The following is a 23,054-nucleotide window of genomic DNA, read 5'->3' on the forward strand; positions in this document are numbered from 1 at the left end:
ATATTAGCTCACATGCACTTGACAAATTTAAGAACGATGCCAGTATAATAAAGCCATTTAGGGGCCTCCCAGGTGGTGCAAGGGGTTAAGACGCAAACTATGAAGCTATCCCCAGCCAGGGAGCTACCCACACGGCGCAGCAGACCTCTCCTATCTCACCCACTGCTCCCCTCAGCATATCAGTCATTCCTCCTGTTCTGCTCCCCACTCTGTCTCTGGTGAATACTCCCCTCCCCCGCCCCCCGCCCCCCTGGCCTGTATCCTACTTCTTGTATGCATAAATAAATAAATATTTAAAAAAAAAAAAAGTCATTTAGTTCCTATCTTCGTTTTGCCCAGTAAATCGATGAACTAAAAGAAAAAATCTTAGCAATATACAAAAGGTCCTAAGTGAAAAGCACCGGGAATCCTGCAGAAGTACATTCCCGTAGTGCCCACTGTCCAGGAGCTTCAGAACTGACACTCTGGCTGCGAGGTTGGCCATCTGGGGAAAATTCAAATGCAGTACAGATTAAAGGTGTTAAGGTATTTTCTCTGCTTTTATCAGTAAGGACTCACGCACCTCCTGCATATTTACTTATACTTTTGGTTATGATTCGATACTATTTTATTTTGTGGACCAAACCATTCCACTTTAGCCATTAGGAGTTTTTCCAGTTGGCTTCTCTGATTCTCTGAAATACCTGCATTGTGGTTTTTTGGTTTTGTTTGTTACTTTCTGGCACCACAGCTGGAGGCTTGTCTTATGTATTTTCTATCTCAGTCCTAAAATCAGCCATTTCTTCAAGAAGCCTTAGCGCCTTTCACTGGTATTTACTGACATCAGAACAAAGATAGAAGTGGTAGGTATATACCTGGTTACTGGGGTGTCACTGCTTTTAGGCCCTCGCATCAATCACGGCTAGGAAATGGATGCATGCACAGTATAGATGTGTACGAACATGTCTGTATTTCTGTACGTAAACATGTGTGTCTACACTAAGCTAAACAAAGGCTCATACTGATGTCTCCAACTCTAATCCATGACCACTTGGACCATCCTCCCCCGCCCCCCCCCGCCTTTTGCTTACCTGTAAAATTCCACTAGAACAAGTTGAAAACCTGGCTCCCATCATCCAGGATTCCCTGTCCACGCATCTATTGCTCAATACGAGTACACATGCATGGCAGTATCAGGATTGTGAACTACTATGCCCATGGGACACAACTTTATCAACTACGATTCAGGGTTTATGCAGAATCTTTCATCTTTAGTTTTCCTGATTTATTTCCAAAGCCGCATAGGTCAGCACCTGACCCCACCTCTTCTCTGAGGTTGTTTCTTTTATTTGTAACTCAGATTGTTCTGTCACATTCTTCATTCTAGCCTGGGATTTCCACCTCCCTCTTACATTTTTTTTTAAATTTTATACATTAATATTCACTCTTTATGCTGTAAAATTCCATGGGTTCAATAAATACGTAGTATTATGTATCCACCCACACGACAGTATCTTCCTTTCTCTGCCCTAAAAAAAATCCCCCATGCTTTGCCTATTTTACCATCTCTCCCTCCCTCCAAAACCTTGATAACTACTCTTTTCACAATCTCTATAGTTTGGCTTTTTCCAGAATATCATATAATTGAAATCATACAATACATAAGCTCTTCAGACTAGCTTGTTTTACTCAGCAATATGCACTTAAGATCCAAATGTGTCTTCAGAGAAGGATCATTCATTTCCTTTCTATCACTGAATAATATTCAATGGTATGGCTGCACTACTCTTCATCCATTCACCTACTGAAAGACATCTTGGCAGCTTCTTGCTTGCGCTGATGATGAGAAAAATTGCCATAAACAATCATGGTGCAGGTTTCTGTGTGAGTGTAAGTTTTCAAACTGGTTGGGTAAATTACCTAGCAACTATGTTTAGCTATCAGAAACCGCCAAACCCATCTTCCAAGGTGGCTATAGCATTTTGCATGCCACCAGCAGTGTATGAAGTTTCTTGTTGCTCTGTACCCTCACCAGCAATGAGCACTATGAGCTTTTTCTTAGACTATAGTCATTCTAATGCTAAAGGTACACATTTTTGTTTTGCTCAAAAAAAAAAAAAAAAAAAGAAGAAGAAAGAAAGAGAAAAAGAAAAAATGGTAAAAACAGCTAAACCCTGATGGAGATTTTTTTATCTGAATTAAACCACTGTCAAGCAGATATGACTTTAAGAAGGAAACCTGAACCCCAAATCAAAAGCTGCAAAGGACCAGACTGTGCCTATACCTGTGACACTGGGCATAAATGCCAGTGGAATTTACCGGGGTTTGTGTTTTATTAGCATTGTTCTCCTCTGCCGTGCTCTGGTCACAAAGTCACACAGGTCTCAAGTGGTCTTCTCTAGCCCTATTTTCTCCCACAAGACCTATTATTTTTAGTGTGCAATGCTGCGGAAAACAGGAGGCTGTCCCAGCAACAAATTCTGGAAGTACAGCAGGTGAGTGTACATCTCCCTCTAGGATCTACCGCCTATCCTCTCCGCTGTCTGCAGACAGCAGTCTACATTTCCTGTTCAACATCAAGGAACGCCCAATCCCTAACCTCTCCCCTACCTTTCTTCTTCTAGGACTGACTAGAAAAGGTAATCACTTAGAAATTCAATATCCCTGACTTGCCTCCTGTGCCTAACTTTTCATCACACCCAACCAGCAAAACCTCAAGTTTATATCAATAATATAATCCACCTTCCCTACTCCTGCAGTGCATAATTGGCTTCACCTAAATAAAGTCCCACAATTGGGCCTCCTTGGTGATGCAGGTCGTTGAGCGCAGCGCTGTGAAGCTGTCCGCAGCCTCTGCAGTGCAGGTTCGATCCCGGCTGGCCTCAGAGCAACCTACATGGTGAGCAGATCTCCCCGACTCGCCCGCTGTTCCCCTCAGCAGCGTATTTCAGTCAGCCTGCCTGTTCTGTTCCCCACTCTGTCTTTGGTGAGTCCTCTCACCCTTCCGCACATCTGGCCTGTACCCTGGTTCTTGTATAAATAAAAATAAATTTTAAAAAATAAAGTCCTACAATTCTTGCAGTCACCACTATGAACTGTCCTCAGACTTCAGGGCCTCCCTGGTGGTGCAAAGGATTAAGTCTCAGCACTAAGAAGCTATCCACAGCCACTGCAGCACCAGTTCGATCCCCAGTCAGGGAGCTACCCACATGGCGCAGCAGACCTCTCTCCTGACTCGCCCGCTGTCCCCTCAGTAGTGGATTGCAGTCAGCCTGCCTGTTCTGCTCCCCACTCTGTCTCTGGTGAATCCTCTCACACACATACACACCCACACCTCTGGCCTACACCCCAGCTCTTATATGCATAAATAAATCTTTAAAAAAAAAAAAAAGAGATTATACTTCAAAAGCTTTAATCAGCTTTTTTCCTATTCCCACATTCAATGGTTAGTCTACCTTTTCATCATTCCCTTTAACCTTTCAGTTCTCTACTAGAACTCACTGAACAAAAATTACCTTGCCTACTTTATCAAAAATGGGGCTTAAACAGGCCACCATTATATAGGATCATGTTCTACTACTTCCTTCTTTCCTATTACCAATAGCTCTGTCTCCACACCTGTCTCCGCCCCGTCCACTGCTAGCAGAGGAATGCACGCACTCCTTTCCTCGTCGGGACTTCCAGCCTGCGCTCCTGAACCGTGCTCCTCCCTTTCAGCTCTCACTGTCAGCTTTACCAGCTTCTATTCTCATCCTTTACGTCTTTACCATCCTTCCCTTCACTCTGTAAGGCCAGTGTCCCCAAAATATATACATTTTCATAAATCATGCGCCTCTGTGCAATAAAGCACTGTCAGAAGTGCTCTGAGGCTGATGGCAAGTATGATTTTTTTTAACTTTAAGGTAATAAAAACTGGTATCGTTACTATCTTATTTATTTGTTCAAATATATGTCAAATTTTGTAGACATTTATTGGGACTCCATTACCTGGACTAAGAGAATAGCTTTAGCGTTACTCCACGGTCAAAGCAAAATGAGACTGACTTAGAAATGATACAACGGTCTGCAGCACAGTATTTCCCAAAGGGGTTTTAAAGATAATCTTTATTATGTAGATTTTTATTTTATATTCTGAGATCAGACGCTAATCTTCAGGTAAAATGTAATTCCACTATCAGTCATTAAAGAAAAAAAATCCTGCCTTAACTTGTGTCCTCCTCTAGGTCGTCTAGATCTTCATCTCTCTCTCAAAAGTAATCTATGTCGATATCCCTTCTGCTTGGTCCCTTCTCCTTACTGATTTTTTTGTCGCCCCACCCCACCCCATTCAAACTGCTCTCTCAGTGTTACAATGATCTAGTTTCCAAATCCAATGAAAAATTTTTGTCCCTACCCCATTAAATCCATCTGTTCCATGTGACACAAAAGATCACTTCCTCATTTCTGCTATTCCTCTGCTTGGCTTCTGTGACACCGAAGGCTGCCCAAGTACTTCTTGAACTGTTTCTTCTTGGGGGCCACTCCGTCTTTTAATGTTGGTGTAGCTCAAGGGTCTACCTCTGGCGCCCTGCTCTTCTCTAGACATAAGCATTCCTTGTTCTGAGCTTCAAATACCACCTAGGAGATTTTCAAATCAGTCACGACTTAGACTATCCCTGAGCCAAGGTCAATCACGGCACACGCTAACCCTTCCTAGAAGAAACTGCCTCACACACTCTTCCCACTAACAGAGGTGGGACTTAGCCTATTCTTACATTGGATGGACGTTTTATAGACCATAACCATCCCTACACCTTTACAGCCGATTCAACATAGGTCAGCAACTGATGTGAAAGGCGCCAATTCACACCACAGTCCATGGTGAAAACCGGCCCAACTGAACGTGATGGCGACGAGCTAGGTCGATCTGATCAGTCTCTCGGGAATCTGAAACAGGGAGAAGCGCTAGGCGTTCAGCAAGGGGGAAAAGAAAACCACCAGAAACCAGTGACTGTCGCCGGGTCACCTGAACTCTAGTCATGAACTACAGCTGCTGGACTGACTTAAAGACATCTTCACTTAAGACCTATTCCTGTTTCTTCAGCCTCTCCCGGTTTCCATGAAGTCACAACTCCTGGCTAAGAGTCTCGTGTTTACTTATCTTCCAAATTATACCGTGATCCTCCCTTGCAATCAGGATCTGGTTCATGGTTCACTGCAAGAACAAAGCTAGAAATCCAATGACTGCTCTCTCTATCCTGTCAGCATTACTGTACAACTATCCCAAGTGTGTCTGCTCTTCTCCACCCCGACCACTGATTCAGGTCCTTATTCTCATGTGGTCTACGGCAAGAGTCTTGGACTGAGTCTGCTATTTCTAGTCTTGTACCCCTTGAATCTATCTTCAAATTAGTTGTATGATGTGACAAAAAATGCAAATATGAGCCAGTCACTTTCTATTTAAAATTCTTTCATCATTCCTTGTCTATATCTATATCCTTATCTATATCTATATCAAATATTCTAGAAGGCCTCTTTCAATCTTTTTCCAGTTGTTCCTCATCCCACTCCAAAAATGTCAACTGCTTGCCAAGACAAACATATATAAAAACGCTCTCATCTATGTTTTTTCATTTGTAATGTCCATCCTCTCCTCTTCCCCTATATCATCTTTTCAGACTGAACCTTGGCCTCATCCCCTCCTGGAAACTGTCCCCGACCCACCAATTTCATCCTTTCCAGTGTCCAGGACTCTTCCAAAGTCTTCTAACACTTCCCTTACTGTACATTTATGTCCACAGAGTTCTTTAAGTCCAAAGACAATAAATACTGATTCATGCGAGTTCCCAGAATCTGGTACAAAGTAAACATTCACTAAAAGCTTGTTGAATAAATCAAAGAATGATAGTAAGTTATCATTACCACTGTTGTGTAAGTATGACTACTAGTGTCACTGAATTCTTGCAGTTAATTGGTATTTTTAAAGCTGACTGTCCCCAAATTTTGACAAAGGGATCCCTGAGAAAAGCTCAGTTTGGCTTTACATTCCTTGATTTTACGAAACATTGCTGTATCACTCCCATAATCTTAAAAGACCTTTGTTTTAGTAGGCAAGCAAAAAATTGCTGAGATTTGTTTACCTTTAAGAAGTATAAGAAATTAGACAAGCAATTGCATTCAGGAAGTATTAAAGGCCTAGTGACTGGTGATATTGAGGGGGAGAGGGTGTTGGACATCCCCAAAGTGCAACTTATCCGGCTATTGTTCATGGTTCAAATAAAAAGTGCAATTTACTATTTCATTGCTTTCACAACTTTCACTTATCTTTTGTTTCTTCTAAGCAAACCTAGATCAGCAAGATCAAGGTGTCTGGACTTTTTCCACGGCATTAGTGTGTTCCAGGTAACACAAACCCCTGAGGAAATACTTTTAATATCAACCAATCTTCTGAAAGTTCTAAATGTATCACTAGATTTTACATATTTGAGATAATTAAGTCTCACGCAAATTGAAATAGGCGATACAGCATAGTGGCAAGAGTACTAAATTTAGAAACTGTGAAAATTAACTTCCAATCCTGGCTCACTTGTGACTAGGAAAATCTAAGCTCCAGGTGCTCCCACTTTCTCATATCTAAAATGAGAACTGCACCACCAAACCCACTGAATATGTACATGGTGTACCTGTGAGTATCAAAATGTTTTGTAATGTAAAATGTTTTGTAATGTAAACTGCTTTGTAATGTAAACAGTGGTAACCTCACAAATATCTAATGCAATCTGTAACTGTCATATTCATTAAATGCTTTAAATCAGAATAGAGTTACCATTACAAGTAAGTCTAAACTTAATCACATTTGTATTTATTCCAAGCTGACAAGAATTTTAAAAATAAAAGGGGCCATCCCCAGTGCTTGAGTAGCTGGGATGTGACTGCTAAGCAAAAGGTCCTTTTAAATTTTAACATACAGTATGCACATCATCCTGCAAGTCCTCTGCAATCCAATCAGCATTGCTGCATGGCTGGCACTACTTAATATTAATCCCTTCAAAGCATGAAAGGAACTGTACTGCTTCCAAAAACAGCAGTTCCAACTTAGAATAACATCTTTAAAAGAGAGTAAGTTCACAACAAAAGAAACCAAGATATTTCTACTTCAAGGATAAGGAAAACCCTCATCTTCTGGAAAATAATGATTACTGACCCTTTTGAAATTCTGAAATATGCAAAAATACTTAATTTTTAATGTAAAAGTATCCATACTGCTTAGGTAAAAATCAACACAGCACATTTAGGGTAATTATAATCCACTCCTCTTGTGTTTTTTTTTTTTTTTTTTTTTACTTCAAAGTTTTATTTCCACTACCTATGACACTTCCCCTTTGCTCTTTTCCCCTGCTACTTGGACAGAGTTGCCTAGCACATTTGGTGTGGTCCACTCAGAAGGGACAAAGAAAAACAACAGGAAAAAAAAAAAACCACATTAAAATAACAAGACAAGAGGAAGAGGCAGTAGAAGGGAAAAAAAGAAACTGTTTATGACCAAGGGGAAGAGAGAGACAAAGGGGGAGACAGAAAGAGGGAGAGGAGAAAGAGATTACCAGCAGCGAAATCTGGCCTTCCAGAAATCCTGGTTTATGTTTATAAAAGTTAATGTTTCCAGAAAGTGAGTGTGAGTATTACACAAGAGAAAGTAATAAAGAGGCCACAGGAATAACTGAGACAGCAGTGTCATAAATACTCCAAACCCCGAGCAATTTCACAGAAGCATACACTTTCCTGACCCAATCACCAGCTTCATGTAGGAGGAGGGAGAGAACTAATGAAGCCATGTTACGGTACTAAATCATATGTAATCATGAGTCTGAGATACCATGAGAACGCAGAGCTGGAAATTTCCTTTACCAACCACTCCGTTCAAGTCCCTCATCACTCAGAGGAAGCCACTCGAGGCCCCGTTTTAAATCTTACACCCAAAATCACACACGATGGCTGGACTCAGGAAAGCTAGGACTCTCTGTTCAATAATCTTCCCTATCTCCAGGTTCTAAAAGGTAATTATTAACTATCAGGTGTGAATTTAAAATAAAGTTCTGTCAAGTCTAGCAAACGGGTTCTGGTAGCCAGAGCAGAAGTAAACAGTGCGTAACACAGCACCGTTTACACAAATTAAAAAACAAAACTTAAATAACAGCCTTCACAGCGTATCAACCAAATGTCCTAACTTAACACCGAAGTTCAAGATTTAAAATTTTCAGCCATTTAGGTTGAGGAGCGTAACTTTCCAGACTGAAAGTCCCTCTGGTGATGTACGGGTACAACTGAGGACTATTCAACCAGGCCTATTTCCTTGCCTGATTCTTTGCAGCCAAGCCATTACTTAGATTTCTGTTGCCATTCTCCTGATTAAATAGCAATTTATTTATCAAGGTTCTACTCAAGTTTCAGTCCTACACACTTCAAGAAGTTTACCACCGTGCTGCTTATTCCCTCTACTACATGTCATCGGGATCTGATCAAGACCCTCCTCTTGTAGCCAATCAAGACGGGGCTGCTTGAACAGAAAAGCTCCTGCTTCAGGTTTGGGGCCTAAAAAAACACTGGATCTGCTTCCAGCCAGACGGATATCTTATTTTTTCCCCCAGACCAGTAAACTTGCAGGGCGCTATTAATTTGGGCTGCAAAGACTCCCACGCACATTTCCAAGCCCGCACACACCAGCGATCCGCTGGAAGCTCGGTCGGAGCCCAGGAGAGGCAGGCGGGGTCTGCGCGCCGGGTCTTTTTTTCAACCGCAGGTGTGAAAACACAAGGCGATCTTCTTCAGAACACTAACATTTTCAAGCCCTTTTTCTCGGCAAGACTCCACATCATGCCACCCCAAAAGCCTGTCCAGCCCACACGGGTAGGCTCCTGCCCCCCTGGGAACGCGCACACGCCGAGTCTCGCCTCCCACCCCCCCACCCGGCTGCTGGCACCAGCACCCCGATGGCAAACTTGTCCTCCTTCTCCCCGCAGACCATCCCTGGCCTCATTTTGGACAAAATCCTCCACTGATCACTCCTCCCCCTGCACAGCCCTGCTCTCCCTTAATTAGAAATCCTACCTCAGGGCCGTGCCTCCCCCGCGGAAGGGGGAACGCCTGACCCCCATCACCTGGAGAACAATGTGCCCCGAGTCGGCGCCCCTGGGCCGCTGCCCCGAGCCCTGAGCCTCGCCTCCCCGGGAAGTCAGGCGGCGAGCGCGTCCTGTCACCCCGACTCCCCCAGGGGTCCGGCCCGGGCCTGCGAGCGCCGAGCCCCGACACCGAGGGGCGCAGACTCCCCTTCCCCGCGGCCCCAGCCGGGCCCGGAGCGGCGGGGCCCCCGAGGCCCCGGCCGGGGGGGGGTGTGGGGTCGGCGCCCCACGGCCCGCGCGCCCCGCACCTTTGTAGTGCACCCGCAGGTTGTTCTGCGAGAGGCCGATGTAGCTGAACTTGTCCTTCGGGCTCCAGGACCGCGGCAGCGGCGTCTCCTGCTCGTCCACGGCCGGGTAGAGGCGCCTGAGGCGCCGCTGCAGCTCCTTCTCCTGCTCGTTCAGGGCCGAGTCCCCGTGCGGGAAGGGCGCCGCGGCGCTGCTGCCCGCCGCCAGGGCCGGGGCCGGGGCCGGGGTCGGCGCCGGGGCCGGGGCGCCCGCGGCCGGGCCGGGGCCCGCGGCGAGGCCCGGGGGCGCGGGGGGCGCGCCGGCGGGGGCGGCCGCCGCGGCGGGCGGGGGCGGCGGCGGCGGCGGGGCGGCGGCGGCCGGGGGCGGCGGCGGCGGCGGCGGGTGCAGGAGCAGCGCGGCCGCCGCGGCCCCCAGGCCGCCGCCCCCGCCCGCGCCGCCGCCGGGCGAGCCGGCCGGGGAGGCGCCGATGCTGGCGGCCGCGGGCGCGGGCAGCGCGACTCCGGGGCCGGGGGCCACGGCGGGCGGCGGCGGCGGCTGCTGCTGGGGCGGCGGCGGCGGCCCGGACATCCCGGCCGCGACTCAGCCTGCGGCCCCGCGCCTCTCGCTCCTCCTGCGCGGCCTCCGGGGCGCTGTGGCCGCGGCCGCCGGCTCCAGGCGCCCGTCCGCCCGCCCCGGAAGCAGCGCGGGCCACGCGCCGGGGGAGCGCGGCGGTTGGGGGCGAGGCCGGCGGGCGCGCGGCGGGCCCGGGGCGCCGGGGGCAGCGGGCGGGCGCGGGCGGGCGCGGGCGGGCGCGGAGGCGGGGGGCGGCGGGGAGGGCGCGCTGGCGGCCGCCGGGCCGCTGCTCTGGCGGCTGCTCCCGGCGGGCGGGCGGGCGGGCGGGCGGCGGGCGGGTCGGGCCGGCGCGAGACGCTGCGCGCGGGCGGCGCTGGGCGAGGGGGCGGGGACGGAGGCGCGAGCGCGGCGCGAGGGGCGGGGGCGCGCGGGCGGCCGCGGCGCTGAGGCGCTGAGGCGCTGAGGCGGCGGGCGCGGACCCCCGCGGCCGGGCCCGCCGCCGCTCGCGGGCGGGACTCGGGGCGCCCCGCGCGGGGTCCCCCCCGGAGGCCCCGGCCTCCTCCTCCTCCGCCTCCTCCTCCTCCCCCGCGAGCCCGCCGCCTCCCCCGCCCGCCGCCGCGGCCCTCCCCGGGAGAATCTCCTCCTACTTTACTTCTTTTTGTTGTCGACGCCCCACCTCCCGCCGCGGGGTTCTCGCCCGAACGCGGCGCGGCCGCCCGCCCAGGCCAGAGCAATCGAGCCCCGCCGGGGCCGCCGCCAGCCTGGCCCGCGGGCGCCCCCGGGGCGCCGGGCCCAGCCGCGCGCCCCGTTTCGGGGTCCCCCCGCACACGGGGTCCCGGAGGGGAGCCGTCGGGAGAGGGCCCTCTGCGGGTGTCCCGGCCCCCGGCGTTTACCCTATGGGGGTGCGCCGCGTCTCTGAGGGCGCAGCCGCCCGCCTCAAATTGTGGGCGCTTTATCTGGGGGTTCACAGGGACAGTGGTGGGGGCGTCGCGCTGCGAGCCCTGATGGAGACCGGCGCGTCTTCGAAGGGCCGGAACGTGCATGGTGTGACTACGAGGCTGTGTGTGCCCGGGAAGGGCTCCCCGGGAGGCAGGACATCTTATGGACGCATTAATTTTCCTAACAGGCCTCCGTGAGGGAGCAGCGAATTGTGCCCATTTTTTGAGGCGAGGAAACCTCCACCGAGGTCAGCGCTCGAAAATAGGACTTCCTGCTGGGGGAGTCCCCACAGAGCCCTTGGCGGGGTCCCCTCATGGCCCAGGGGAGCTCCCGACCCCTCCGAGCATTCCTGGGGGGTGGTTCTCGCCAGGGCATTTTGTTTCGATGATGCTTTTGTGAGCTGGCAAGAGAGAGCTTCGTACGCATCAATGACCTGGTACACATTCTGGAATTTTGCTTGCTTCCAAAGATCCTGGGATGGTCATTGCTTGGCCGAGTAAGCAAGGAACCTTCTGCTGAATAGGGAATTACTTAGTTGGTCTGGAAAAGGGTAGGTAAATAGTGATTTCATTGAAGGCCCTCAATATCTGGCCAAAACTAATAAAGTCATTCAGTCTAATTTCTCCCTCAATTACCCAAGCAACGGGATGCCCTGTGGTTCTTTAATGAAAATATACGATCATTCTAACCTATTGTTTGATGACTCTTTTCAAGTCACTGCACTTTACATTACATGATGTCATTGTATTTAAATTGTTCTAAAACTTCCTTCTATATTACGGTAAGTATGAGTTCACTGGAAGCCACCTCTGTTTGAACATTGGCTAGCCAGGATAGAATAATTAGGCTCCAAACCTCATCAGACTTCTTTGACATAGTCATCAGGGTCGTACTTACAAAGATGGGCATTTTTCTGGGAGCATGCTTAGAAACCATCTAGAACCTTACACATCTTAGGAACAGATAAGAGAATAGAATTATCGCACATTATATTAAAAGCTTCTTATTTAATAGGAGGCACTGGTTGTTCTCCCATAAACCCCAAGGAAGGAATGGTTTCAGTTGTGTGGGGGGGATGCTGTGAAATAGGCACTTTCTCAGTCCCAAAGTGGCAGAGAACCTGTCATTTTTGAAAGTCACATATCTGGTGATATTTATCAAGTGGCATAAAGGTGTTCACGTCTTTTAACTTATGCCAGCAAAAAATCAAAACCAAATAACAAAATCTAAAATGTGAAAGAAATGTAGGCCCGAAAGTATTCAACAAGATACATTGATAGATGAAATATGGAAGCAAACTAATTGCCCAAGATGAAAGGACTAGTTGAAGAAATGGTCATAAACCAGACTCCACAGAAACAGGATTGCAGGAGCACATATAACACATTTGTTCAAAAAAAAATTTTTTTGGAAGCATCTCCTTTGGCCAATGGATTGCAAAAAGTGGGGAAACTCACCTCTCGGTACAAAGCTCCTCTTCCTCTTGACTAATGGATACGAGGCCCAAGTTCAGACCCTTCCCCTCCAGGCCTCTCACAGGTTTGAAATCAGTATCATATGGCTGGCCTCTTAAAAATAGGATTTGAGAGGTGGAAAAGTGAGTATGATGTGCTAAATGAAAAAGGGTATACAATAGTCATACCCTGCCAATCATCACCAAAATTCTATGAAGGACCATCAGAAAATGTTTCTAGAATGGTCAATTATAATGCATAATTAAAATTAAATTTTTGGTATAAATATTTTGAGTTATACACACATATATAATGAAAACCATGAACTTATCCTCTCTCTTTTTGTACCTGTTTTCATTCTTTACCCTGTATTATGGATAGATATCTGTATCTGCCGGAGTTCTCGGTAGCAAACAATGAGAGCCAATTCTGGCTTTTAAGTAGAAGGAACTAATTGGGAAGATATTGGATGGTTCTCAGAATTGATCAGAAGGCTGAACAACCTGGTCTAAATGCAGACAAAGGCCAAAGGAAGTTAGAAGGCATACATCAGCGAAGGGCTCACCAGGGAACTAGCCTCCGCTACCTGGACTTTCCTCTCTCTGACCCCCCATTTAAAATTCAAAGTTGGCTGAGCATAGTTGCGTGCCCATGCTAAGGGCCCCAGTGAACAGAGATTCCCAGTTTATCCTGTGGATGAACTATTGATACTTTCACCTCCAGGTGACCCTGGAGCCCACAGCGCTGGTCCCTTCCAGCAGAGAGCAACCTCATAGACAATCTTACAATTTTAGCAAGTTCTACACATGGCATGACATTAAAAAAAGTTAAAGCACATTGACCATCTGGAAAAAGGGCCACTGGTACCCACAGTCAAGGATTGTCCATACCAGGAAAGAGGTTCAGATACTGGCTAGTCAGTTTCAGTAAATAACTGTGACAGTATCCTTCTAGGTACTAGAAAATGTAATGACAAAGTATGCCAACATCTATCATGTGGCTTTTAGGACTATATTAGTTCTTGATTGCAGCTTAACAAATTACCTTCTAATGGTGGCTTAAAAATGCCAACACTTGTTATCACACAGTTTCTGTGGGTCAGGAATCTGGCACAACTCAACTGGGTCCTCTGCTTTAGGGTCACTCATAAGCATTCAAGGTGTCAGCTGGGACTGTGGTCATCTCAACTCTTGACTGGGGAAGGATCTACTTCCATGCTCACTCATATGGTTGTTGGCAGGATTCAGTTCCTTGAAAGCTAATGGACTAGGGACCTCGGTTCCTTGCTGGCTCTTGACCAGAATAGGGCCTCAGTTCCTTGCCATGTGAGTCTCTTCAACATGCCAACATGCTTCATCAATGTGTGTAAGCCAAGAAAGCAATAGAAGTAGGATGGAAGTCACAGTCTTTTGTAACCTAATCGCAGACATGACATCCCATCACTTTTGCCACGATCTGTTCGCAATAAGTCACCACATCAAGCCCACATTCAAGTGGATGGGATGACATGATAGCATGAGACTACCAGAAGGCTGCCATCTTTGAAGTCTGCCTATCATGGGGTCATTGCAACTTTCAGTGACCCAGAGAGGCTTTACTTGCACACACATCAATTATAGCTTCTAGATCAGATTTTTCTATAATGGGGCAGTAGTAAATATGTTAGGCACTACGAGCCACATAGTCCCCATCACGTGACTCACCTTTGCCATTGTGGATGAAAAGTAGCCATAGACAATAGTCATGCATCCCTGATGACAGGGTGATGTTCTCTTCTGAGATATGTATCCATCCATCATTTATGAAACACCTATAAGGTATAGGCCCCTGTGCTAGATTCTGGGAGTGGAGTAAAGGAGAAGGAAGAGGGACTACAAAAATGAACAATCCAGAGTCATGGATTGAAGATGCAAGATTAGCATCAGGAATTAGAGCTTGCTCCTCAAACCTGTATGTGGGAATTTATTTGGTGCAGCCCAAGATTTGTTTGGTGCAGCCCAAGATTCTGCATTCCCGACTAGCTTCCAGGTGATGCTGCTGCTGCTGGTGGTGGTGGTCCTTGGACCATTCTTTGAATAGAAAAAACTTAAGAGAAACAGTTGATGTTCTTTAGAAGCAAAGGCTTCAAAGAGTGCAAAGCCAGGTAGACAAAGTCCAGTAAGAGAAAATTGCACACTGTGTGGGCCAGAACCCAAAGATAGTGCAGGCTCTAAACAAAAAACCAAGACATAATATTCTTGGGGCTTAAGGCTCATGGGATAACAGGGAAGTACTGTTTATTAACAGGTATGAATAAAATGATTACAATTCAGTGTCCATGAGAAAAGCAAATGAGAATAACCAAGTTACTAAATTTGGACGCAACTATGTATGTCTTATTAATCTGTTCTAGAAGGCTTTGAACCAAAACTGTGATTTTGGCCTAAAGAAACTTAGCTAAAAATTACTAAGTTAATCAACTATCAATCTCTGGTTTTCCTTGTAAATTTTCCCTCTGCTTTTTCTAGTTCCTTTATCAAAACTCACACTTTTTTCTTCCATATTGATTTTTCTGTTCCCTCTTTCTTGTCTCATAGACATGAAAAGTGCATTCCAAATGCAGTAACAAGAGGGAGTAAATAGCAGAAAAAAATCACTTCCTCGGCGTTGTCTCCCCTCCGTTTGTTATTGGGAAGTCATGATCAGGTTCTTGATGGACTCAAGTAACTGAAAGGCTGCCACAGAATTTCCCTGAGTTCCAGGCAATGCCACCTACTGGCAAAAGCAATGCCTGTGGATGCAGTGGATTCCTCATTGTGTGGGTGGCCAAAGCACAGTGCTCAAGTCCATTCCTGCTGCTGTAACAAAATGTCATATACTGGATGGCTCATAAACAACAAACATTTATTTATACAATTTGGGAGGCTGGGAAATCCAAGATTAAGGAATTGGCAGATTCAGTGTCTGGTGAGAACCTAAGTCCTAGTTCATAGATATCCAACTTCTCAGTGCTTCCTCACGAGGTTGGAAGGAGGAGAAGAGTCTTCTTTTCTAATCCCAATGATGAGGCCTCCACACTCCTGACCTGGTCTTCCAAAGTCCCCATCTCCAAATACCATCATATCGGGGATTAGATTCAGCACATGGATTTGTAGGAAGGGGACACATTCAGTCTATTGCACATAGTTATAAGGGAAGAAGATTAAAATGCAGAAGTAGAAAAAAAATAAGTGGAGAGAGAGAAAAATATGTATCATTAAGGGGAGAGAGAAAAAGATGTATCAAAAAAATAAGTGGAGAGAGAGAAAAAGATGTATCATTAATGATAAATGGCTTCCCCAAGTGCTATGTATCATTGAGGACTTGCGTCCCACTGTGGGTTAACCCCCTGTTTTCCTGAACTGTTGGCTGCATTTCTGTTATTATTGATTCCCTATTGTATGCAATACACAGTGCTTGGCAGCGTGTGGAAATTGGAAAAAAAAAAAAAAAAGGAACTTGAAATCTTTGCCCTCTAGGAGTTTTTCATTTTGTGGGAAAAGACATTACTTACACAACCAATTATTCAGTGCAGGGTATGAAAGGTGCTATAATAGAGGCCAAAAACATCATGGCTTTTCCCCTAATATCCCAGGAAAAATCATTCTCCATATAACCAATTGTTATAAGAAATATGAGTTAATATTTCATGTTAAGCTTCTTTGTACATGGACTACAGCATGGAGATAATTAATACAATTTTTTTCATGATGGTTCTCAAACTAGGTGCAAGACCTAATTTGCAATATACATAAATATAAAAAGGCAATAATTTAATAAAGCAATTTATTTCATAATTCACTCTTTCATTATGGCCATACATTATTTTATCCTTGGTAATTAATTTTTTAAACATTTTTGTTAGTTTTCCTTAAGTGGTTTTAAAAATACTTGCAAGGGGGCCTCCCTGGTGGCACAAGGGGTTAAGACGCAATCTATGAAGCTATCCACAGCCACTGCAGCATGAGTTTGATCCCCGGCCAGGGAGCTACCCACATGGCACAGCAGACCTCTCCTGTCTCGCCCACTGCTCCCCTCAGCAATGTATTTCAGTCAGTCTGCCTGTTCTGTTTCCCACTCTGTCTCTGGTGAATCCTCTCACCACCCCCCCATACCTCTGGCCTATACCCCAGTTCTTGTATGCATAAATAAATAAATCTTGGATACGGGATGGTGGGTGGATAGCCAGGTGCTCAATAGCCAAGTGCCTGCTTCCATGTGACACACTCCATGTGACCAGTTTCTGTTACAATTATGAGCCAGTTTCTGTTACAGTTATGAAGCAGAATTAATCTGAGAACCTCCGGCACTGCTTCAAAAGAGTGGAGACTGAGGACAGTCAACATATGTAAACACATGCACCATGGTAGGCCCCAAAATGACCCTTCAGAAGAGTTCCACCTGTGAACCTGAAACATGACCTCATTTAGAAAGAAGGTCTCTGCAATGATGACTTAAGTTAAGGATCTTGAAATGATATAATCCTGGTCTGTGCCCTAAATCCAATGGCATGTGTCCTTGTAATAGAGAGAGGCTGCGTGGAGAGGAAACAGTGACACAGCCACAGCCAACAAGGCCAGCAACCACCAGCAGAGGCAAAGCTGCAGAGGTGGGGTGTAGATCCTCCCCTTCAGAACTGGGAGGACTGCCACCCTGCCCAGTCCTTGATCTGGGATTTGTGGCTTCCGGAATTCTGAGAGAATAAGCTGCCCATGTCTTCAGTCACCAAGTTTGTCGTAATTTGTTACAGCAGCCACAAGAAACTAATGCTCACGCTGGAAGCGTTTGAGGTTCTTGGGAAAACCATACAACACTGTGTACTGTGACATGTTTTCCTCATCAAAACTATAATGCAGGCCTCCTTGGTGGCACAGGGGTTAAGACGCAACCTATGAAGTTGTCCGCAGCCTCTGCAGCCTCTTCAGTATGAGTTCGATTCCCCAGCCAACCAGGGAGCAACTCACATGGCGCAACCAACATGGCGCAGCAGACCTCTCTTGACTCGCCCACTGCTCCCCTCAGCAGTGTATTTTAGTCAGTCTGCCTGTTCTGCTCCCCACTCTGTCTCTGGTGAATCCTCTCTTCTCCCCCACACCTCTGGCCTATACCCCAGTTCTTGTATACAAAAATAAATAAATCTTAAAAAAAAAACTGTAATGCTTTTTATTTGAATGTGCTTGTCTGTAAGATTCTGAGCTCGTATGTTATGTAAAAACTGCCATTATAGCAAATGTAGGCTTATTGCTTGTCTTCACAATAGTCTTTGTCTTTCTCTCTCTCTCTCACTCTCCCCAACAACCGCCCCCCTCCAACCCAAGTCCTCACCATACGTTAGTAAAGAAGAGGGGTTATAGGCACTCTGGTTTGATGGCAAAGTAATTTTATAATTGGGATATGAACTGAACTAGCTCTTGCCACTGGGCAGAAGCATAAATGCCATAAAACTGCCTAAAGGAGGATATTAGAGGGTCACCTTGACTGCCTCAGCTCATGGCTGTTACTTTTTAACCATTACATGCCCGATGGCGTGTGTATTCTGCTTTAACACCCAATTAAAAATCTGACTCTGTAATGATAACTTTGTAAAATAGGTCAGGCATCTTACATCAATTTTCCTAGAAGCAGAGCCTGAGATGGGTTGTTCGATACAAGTGATTTTTTAAAAGTGTGCTCTCAAGTGAAATCTGGGTGGGAATGAGGGAAGCATAATGGGATAGCGAAGAAGCCAGAGGCAAAGGGGAAGGTTCAGTGAAGTCTGGCTTCAGCCTGACCCTCCCCCCCCAAGGCATCTGGAGTGGCAATGGCTACAGAATTGTCCCACCTGCGCCAAGACCTGTGTTAACCCCTGAATAGGCGCAGATCCCTCCCTCCCTGGGCGACCATAGTATCTGGGCTTTGCTGGACTAGGAGGCTCCATTCAGGCGAGGACGACTGCCTGGAGCAGGGGGCCATGTGAGCCACTGGCAAGCACTACTCACAGGGGCAGGTAAGATAACTGTTGGTCAGGGAGCCGATGGCATCAGGGCATGTTCTGGTCACACAGCGGGTCATTTCAGCGAACGCACCTGCCACCAGAGGACTCAAGAAGAAAAAGGCTTCTTTGCTTTACTGAAGAGTGTTGTAATTTCACAAGTCTTGCCTCCCATGTTAGGGAGACATAAACAACAAACACATCAGAATTTCATAGGAATAATCTGGGGAGAGGGACTTTTGTAAAGAACCCTATTTTTAGGTTGCATGTGGGATCTGGAGTCTAGTCATAGGGTTTGACTCTGCTGCCATGCTCAGTGCCAACCTCCACCAGGTTTATTTTTGTAGTTTGTCGGTCTTCATCCACTCTCCGTTGGCCACATGAATGTCTGTGTCCATGTGGTTTATTTTAATCTGTTAAGGACAAGGTAAAGACAGGTTACAACAATTTGTTTTCCACGTCGATATTGCCTAATGATCTACTTGGTAACAGTTGTTGATGAAACATGTCTATTTGATGATAACAGGGATGGTCTATTTCATCATTGCCCAGGCCTTAATCACATGACTAAGGTGTCCTAGGCAGGATGTGTGCATACTAATGCATCCAGAGGTCAGACAAATGATGTCAAACAGTGAACCAGGTCAGATATGAAACACCCAGAAAGCACTGGAGGTTTTAACAGGCTGCAGTGTGAAGGAATTCAAATCATAATGCCTGAAACACTGTAGGGGGCCAACAAAACACTGGTGTGGGCTAGACCTGGCTAATGGGTCCCCACTTAGTGACCTACAGGCTGGCCTGAACTCAGAGCTGGAAATTCAGGCCACTCACAGACGTCCTGGGTGTGCTCTGCTGTCTTACATCAGCTCTGTTCACTGAGCAGCCAAAATTGCTATTTGTCTCTGCCCACTATGGGTGATTGGAAACACCAGCTTTTTTAGTCATGCTGCTCTGCTTGCAGAACCAGTTGTAGAGATCTTGAGATATTTCCTGGCTTGCCAGGGAAATCTGAGTCATAGATGCCCCATTTACTTAACACAACCACGAGAAACATCTCAAAAGAGACCATTTCCTAGTATAGTGCCCGACAGCTAGTAGGCACTCCTTAAATGCTTCCTGATGCAACCCACTAGCTAGTTCCATAATGCTTGATTCCAGGACTTCATAACCCTCCCCATGGTTTTCATTCTGAAAACGAAATTTTTCACAGTTTGATTATGATGCCAAGATTGCAGGTACTAATAGCAAGTGCTGGCTGGGATATAGAAAAATCAAAACCCTCCAATCCTGCTGGTGGGAATGCAAAATGGGGCAGCCTCTAGGGAAAAGCCTGGTAGTTCCTTAAAAGGTTAAATATAGAGTTACTCGTGACCCAGGAGACTACTCCTAGGTGTATTCCCAGTGGGAATCAGCGCAGATGTCTACATAAAAACACAAGTACTCTCAGAGGCATTATTCGTGACAGCCAAACAGTGGACACATCCAGATGCCCACGAGTGGGTGGGCATATTCACACAATGTAGGTCCACACGATGGCACACCATTCAGCTACAGAGAGGTGGAAAGTACTATATACATGACCCTGTGGATGAGCCTCAAAACATCATTCCAGGGGAAGGGAACTGATCACAAAGACCTCATATTTTATGATTCCATATCACTGGTCCAGAGTAGGCCAAGCCATGGAGACAGAGTAGATTGGTGGTTGCCAGTGGCTGAGGGGAGGAGGAAATGAGGATTGTCTGCTAATAGTGTAGGGTTTCTTTTTGAGGTGAGGAGAGGAGATGTTCTAAAATTGATTGTGGTGATGATGGTACAGCTTTTGAATATGTTAAAACCATTGAACTGTGCACTTCAAATGTGAATGTCGTATGTGAATTGTATGTCAATAAAGCTGTCACTTTTGTCATTACCACAAATACCAAGTTTGTGAACCTGTTATGGTGTAACTTTCAATGTTTTGCTCCATTAGTGGTACATAGTAGGTGATCAATAGATGTTTGTTGAATGAATGTTCAATGGGCTTCTTAAAAACTAGAATATTGGGCCTCCCTGGTGGCGCAAGGGGTTAAGCACCGCACTATGAAGCAATCCACAGCCTCTGCAGCACGAGTTCGATCCCCAGCCAGCCAGGGAGATACCCACATGGCATGGCAGACCTCTCCTGTCTCGCCTGCTGCTCCCCTCAGCAGTGTATTTAGTCAGTCTGCCTGCTCTATTCCCCACTCTGTCTCTAGTGAATCCTCTCACCCCCTCACCTCTGGTCTGTACCCCGGTACTTGTATGCATAAATAAATAAATCTTTAAAAAAAAAAAAGGTGTTCTACAGAACCACAGCCACTTCCTTCAGGGAAGGAACACAGAACATTGCCTCGTCTCACCTTCATGCCCGGTTTGAATTTTGACAGTTGTGCAGTAACATTGCAAAGGATCCAGTTCAAAACTATGCTTCACTCCTAGTTGACACCTTCCATAGCCCAGGGACAGTGCTTCAGTCTCCTTGACTTTCATGATCCTGATGCTTTTGAAGTCCAGTCAGTTATTTCTAGACATGTCCCCTACCTGGGATCTGTCTCTGTTTCCTCATGAGTAGATTCAGGCCCCGCATCTTTGTCCTCAGCCCTTTAGGTGTTGCGTGATTGGAGTCTCCCTTTAATGGTGATGTTCATTTTAATTATTTAATGTAGGTAGTATGTCCCAGGCTTCACCACTATAAAGTCACTCTTTTCCTTTGTGTAATTAATAAATATTTTGTGGAGAAGTATTTTGAGATGGTCTAATTATCATATTTTCACTTTGTTCATTTATATCACCATGGACTCGTGGCTTCTGTTTTATTCAATGGTTCATAATCCATTACTATTATTGCTTTTCATGTTGCTCAAATTGTTCCTCATTTGGCTAATGGGAGCCCTTTCAAGCTGACTTCTGTGTCCTTTTGACATGTCCTGATTTTTCTTGGAGTACTTCATTTCTTTCTGGTACAAGAAAATGTTCCAGACTCATCTTGCATTTTTCATGTGGAAGCCTCACAATCAGCCATTTCTCCAAGGACACATGGTTCCATTTAATTGAAAATAGCATTTGAGCAAAAACCTTGGTACCAAATATACTTCTTGCTATGGGAGTGTTTTTGGCCTCAGTAAAAATATTATATGTACTACTTATCTACACTCATAATAAATCATCACAAACTTAGCAGCTTAAAACAAGACCCATTTATCATCACACAGTGTCTGAGATCAGGAGCCCTGGCATGACTTGGCTGGCTGGGCTGTCTCAGAGTTTCACAAAGTGTCAGCTCGGGCTGTGGGCTTATCTCCAGGCTCACCTAAGGAAGGACCATTTCAAGCTCAGGTGGTGGCTGAATCCAATTCTTTGTGTATTTGTTGGACTGAAGGCCTCAGTTTCTAACTGACTGTTGGCTGGAAGTTGCCCTCAATTCTGTGCCCTGTGGGCCTCTCCACAAAACAACTCACAACAGAACAACGTGCTTCACCAAAGCCAGCAAGGGGGAGTGTCTCCATGCCAAACAGACATTCATCTATGTAACACAATCACAAAATGACTCCTATTATCTTTGCCGTAGTCCATTGGTTAGAAGTAGCTTAAGGTCCTGCCACACTTAAGGGGAGGGAATTACACAAGGGCATGGATACCAGATGATGCTGGTCACTGGGGACCATCTTAGAGTCTATACACACTTACACATATAGACACTGGTAAACTTTATGTTTCTATCATCTGTCTGTCTGTCTGTCTATATTTCTATCTGCCAATCTTAAAAAGATGTGGTTTATTTCACTAATACTACCAATGCCGATTCAACATGACAGTGTTTATTTTTATTTTTTCCCTTTCAATGTTTGTATTTTTTATTTTTTTAATTTTTAAATTTTTTTAAAGATTTATTTATTTATGCATACAAGAACCAGGGTACAGACCAGAGGTGAGGGGGTGAGAGGATTCACCAGTGACAGAGTGGGGAGCAGAACAGGCAGACTGACTGAAATCCACTGCTGAGGGGAGCAGCGGGCGAGGCAGGAGAGGTCTGCTGTGCCATGTGGGTAGCTCCCTGGCTGGCCGGGAATTGAACTCATGCTGCAGGAGCTGCGGACAGCCCCACAGGTTGTGTCCCAACCCCTTGCGCCACCAGGGAGGCCCCTGTATTTTTTATTTTTATTTTATATTTTTATTTTTACCCTTTCAATTTTCCCTTCTCAACCATTGAGAAATCTTCATCTAGTCACTGACTGATCAGCCCCCTATGCACTCCACCTCCCTCCCCTTCCCTCCCATGGATGCTTTCCTCTCCACCGGGTTTCTAGACCCATGTCTGGCTCTCCTCACCTGAGGATGCCCGGTCATCATTCTCAGATTCACATACCTGGTGCCAGCCCAAGTGTGCACCCCCCTCACCTTCATGGGCTCTCACTCATGTCAGAAAGCCCTGCATGGAGGCCCTCTTTACCTTGCATGGGTTTGACACACTACAGCCAACCCTCTCTGCTCACACATGGGTGCCCACCTGCCCCTGCCCCATCTAATAGTGCAGGTCTGGGCCATTTGGAAAGAATGGGAGGGAAAGAGCACATTCTCTTTAATGATTCCATTTCTCCTTCATTAAAGACAATTCCTTTCCCCTCCTCAAAGGTGGGACTATAGGTACAAAATATTCCCTGAACAGATGGTGTAAAATGCAAGTGGCAAAAGGCTAGTCTATAAATTTGCAGCCTA

The 23,054-nt window shown here is 46.3% G+C and overlaps 1 protein-coding gene across 1 annotated transcript in view; it reads right to left on the bottom strand.

The window, feature by feature from the left end:
- RANBP9 (RAN binding protein 9) overlaps positions 1-9,947 on the bottom strand; it is a 78,768-nt gene extending 68,821 nt beyond the window's left edge. The window contains exon 1 of the mRNA XM_037518891.1: positions 9,383-9,947. Coding sequence (XP_037374788.1) covers positions 9,383-9,947 — 565 coding nt within the window. The remainder of the gene's footprint in view (positions 1-9,382) is intronic.
- Positions 9,948-23,054: the final 13,107 nt, after the last annotated feature.

This window comes from Talpa occidentalis, unplaced genomic scaffold, assembly GCF_014898055.3.
Source record: "Talpa occidentalis isolate TD23 unplaced genomic scaffold, MPIMG_talOcc4v2.1 talOcc4.2, whole genome shotgun sequence".
Lineage (NCBI taxonomy): Eukaryota > Metazoa > Chordata > Mammalia > Eulipotyphla > Talpidae > Talpa > Talpa occidentalis.